The sequence below is a fragment of the Macrobrachium nipponense genome, chromosome 26, assembly GCF_015104395.2.
Source record: "Macrobrachium nipponense isolate FS-2020 chromosome 26, ASM1510439v2, whole genome shotgun sequence".
Lineage (NCBI taxonomy): Eukaryota > Metazoa > Arthropoda > Malacostraca > Decapoda > Palaemonidae > Macrobrachium > Macrobrachium nipponense.
In genome coordinates this window covers 35,128,089-35,130,772 of record NC_087215.1, presented here as the reverse complement: position 1 = coordinate 35,130,772, position 2,684 = coordinate 35,128,089, and the positions used below count along the sequence as shown (strand labels likewise).

At 36.7% G+C, this 2,684-nt stretch overlaps 1 protein-coding gene across 6 annotated transcripts in view; it reads left to right on the top strand.

Annotated features, from left to right (window-relative positions):
- The window catches only part of LOC135200182 (uncharacterized), a 20,524-nt gene extending 18,444 nt beyond the window's left edge, over positions 1–2,080 (top strand). For 2 of the 6 annotated variants that reach the window (XR_010311225.1, XR_010311223.1), the window contains 2 exons: positions 1,573–1,720; positions 1,821–2,080. Coding sequence is in view for 3 of the 6 variants with exons in the window: in XM_064228549.1 (XP_064084619.1) it covers positions 1,821–1,902 (82 nt within the window). In the remaining 3 variants the exon portion in view is untranslated. Of the gene's footprint in view, positions 1–1,572 lie in introns of all 6 variants that reach the window. The other 4 variants (XR_010311222.1, XM_064228550.1, XM_064228549.1 and 1 more) reach the window with 2 other exon arrangements.
- The last annotated feature ends 604 nt before the right edge of the window (positions 2,081–2,684 follow it).

Here is a 2,684-nt window from a genome sequence, read left to right as displayed (position 1 = left end):
CATAGATGAGACAGGATACAAATACCTAGGAATAATGGAAGGAGGGGATATAAAACACCAAGAGATGAAGGACACGATCAGGAAAGAATATATGCAGAGCTCAAGGCGATACTCAAGTCAAAACTCAATGGAGGAAATATGATAAAAGCCATAAACACATGGGCAGTGCCAGTAATCAGATACAGCGCAGGAATAGTGGAATGGACGAAGGCAGAACTCCGCAGCATAGATCAGAAAACCAGGAAACATATGACAATACACAAAGCACTACACCCAAGAGCAAATACGGACAGACTATACATAACACGAAAGGAAGGAGGGAGAGGACTACTAAGTATAGAGGACTGCGTCAACATTGAGAACAGAGCACTGGGGCAATATCTGAAAACCAGTGAAGACGAGTGGCTAAAGAGTGCATGGGAAGAAGGACTAATAAAAGTAGACGAAGACCCAGAAATATACAGAGACAGGAGAATGACAGACAGAACAGAGAACTGGCACAACAAACCAATGCACGGACAATACATGAGACAGACTAAAGAACTAGCCAGTGATGACACATGGCAATGGCTACAGAGGGGAGAGCTAAAGAAGGAAACTGAAGGAATGATAACAGCGGCACAAGATCAAGGCCCTAAGAACCAGATATATTCGAAGAACGAGACGGAAATAACATCTCTCCCATATGTAGGAAGTGCAATACGAAAAATGAAACCATAAACCACATAGCAAGCGAATGCCCGGCACTTGCACAGAACCAGTACAAAAAGAGGCATGATTCAGGCGGCATAAAAGCCCTCCACTGGAGCCTGTGCAAGAAACATCAGCTACCTTGCAGTAATAAGTGGTACGAGCACCAACCTGAGGGAGTGATAGAAAACGATCAGGCAAAGATCCTCTGGGACTATGGTATCAGAACGGATAGGGTGATACGTACAAACAGACCAGACGTGACGTTGATTGACAAAGTCAAGAAGAAAGTATCACTCATTGATGTCGCAATACCATGGGACACCAGAGTTGAAGAGAAAGAGAGGGAAAAAATGGATAAGTATCAAGATCTGAAAATAGAAATAAGAAGGATATGGGATATGCCAGTGGAAATCGTACCCATAATCATAGGAGCACTAGGCACGATCCCAAGATCCCTGAAAAGGAATCTAGAAAAACTAGAGGCTGAAGTAGCTCCAGGACTCATGCAGAAGAGTGTGATCCTAGAAACGGCACACATAGTAAGAAAAGTGATGGACTCCTAAGGAGGCAGGATGCAACCCGGAACCCCACACTATAAATACCACCCAGTCGAATTGGAGGACTGTGATAGAGCAAAAAAAAAAAAAATAATAATAATAATAATAAAATTCAATGCTTGTATAGGATAGAAACATTTGTATCTTAAAATATTATAATTTATGGCTATAATTGTGGATTTTTTTAATAATAATAATTTACTGGTTTGCTTTTTTTTATAGTTGATTTACCGTAAATGAACTGTATATCTGTTCAGTCATTCCAAAAGCTGGCAAGGGAGTAGTCTTTTCCCCACTGAATTCATCTTTTACTTATTGGCAGGGTTTCAGAAACAGAAATGTTCAAGCTTCAGTAAACCCTCCAAGACAAGAAGAGGTTCCAGTTGCAGACATGTTCAGATTTTAGGAAAACCTCCAAGACAGGAAGAGGTTCCAGGAGGAGAACTTCGAAAAGTGTCTACCTGCTACAAGTATTTAACCTAGTGTAATATTTATAATTTGCAACTTTTTTGTATTGCTACACGATATAATTTTTCTATGAAATAGGACTTAGTTTATTCATTTTTTCAGCACAAGTATATGGATCTCCACCCATTCTCAGCAATTCTACATCAAAATTACCCTTATCTTTGCTCACTGTTGTCAAATATGAATCAGTCCTGGCACGTACATATTATGAAAAATGCGTGACTCTGCAAAAAAAAATAAAAATCCTGATGTAATATGTAACTAAAATCCAGCATTGTGATTCAAGAAGATTTTAACAGGAAGCACCACCAGCCTTCAGTGTTCTTATGTTATTTGGAAAATAAACTGATGCCGACTTTAAACTGTAGAATAATTATACAGCACCACCTCAGCTTAACAGATGCTTTGTATTTACACTTGACATTCGGTGTCAGAATTCCACAAGAAGAAAGAAGCATTCGTAATGTGGCAACTCATTTATACAGAACTCCACTCAATTGATGTTCATTAGAGATCCTCCCTTGAAGAATCTGTTAAGAAAATGTTTAGCATCTAATCCCCAGGAGAAATCTAACTTCTCTTTTTTTATTTTTAAAATATTGAAGTTTGTCAAATTATGAAGTTTTCCAAGCAACAAAGCTTTCAAAGTAACAAAGCTTTTCGTGTGTGTGTGTGTATATATATATATATATATATATATGTATAAATATATATATATATATATATATATATATATATATATATATATATATATATATATATATATATATATATATATATATATATACAGTAAACCCCCTAATTCGCGCTCTCACAATTCACAGATTTTTGTAGGGGAGTCTAATCTATAAATTATTTGCAAATAGTTCAGAAATTCAAAGACTTTTCTGTTGAGAAATAGTCACGAGTTAGTGTATTTTGATGTTATTTTCATGATTAAATACATTTTTATGAAAAAAAGGATTG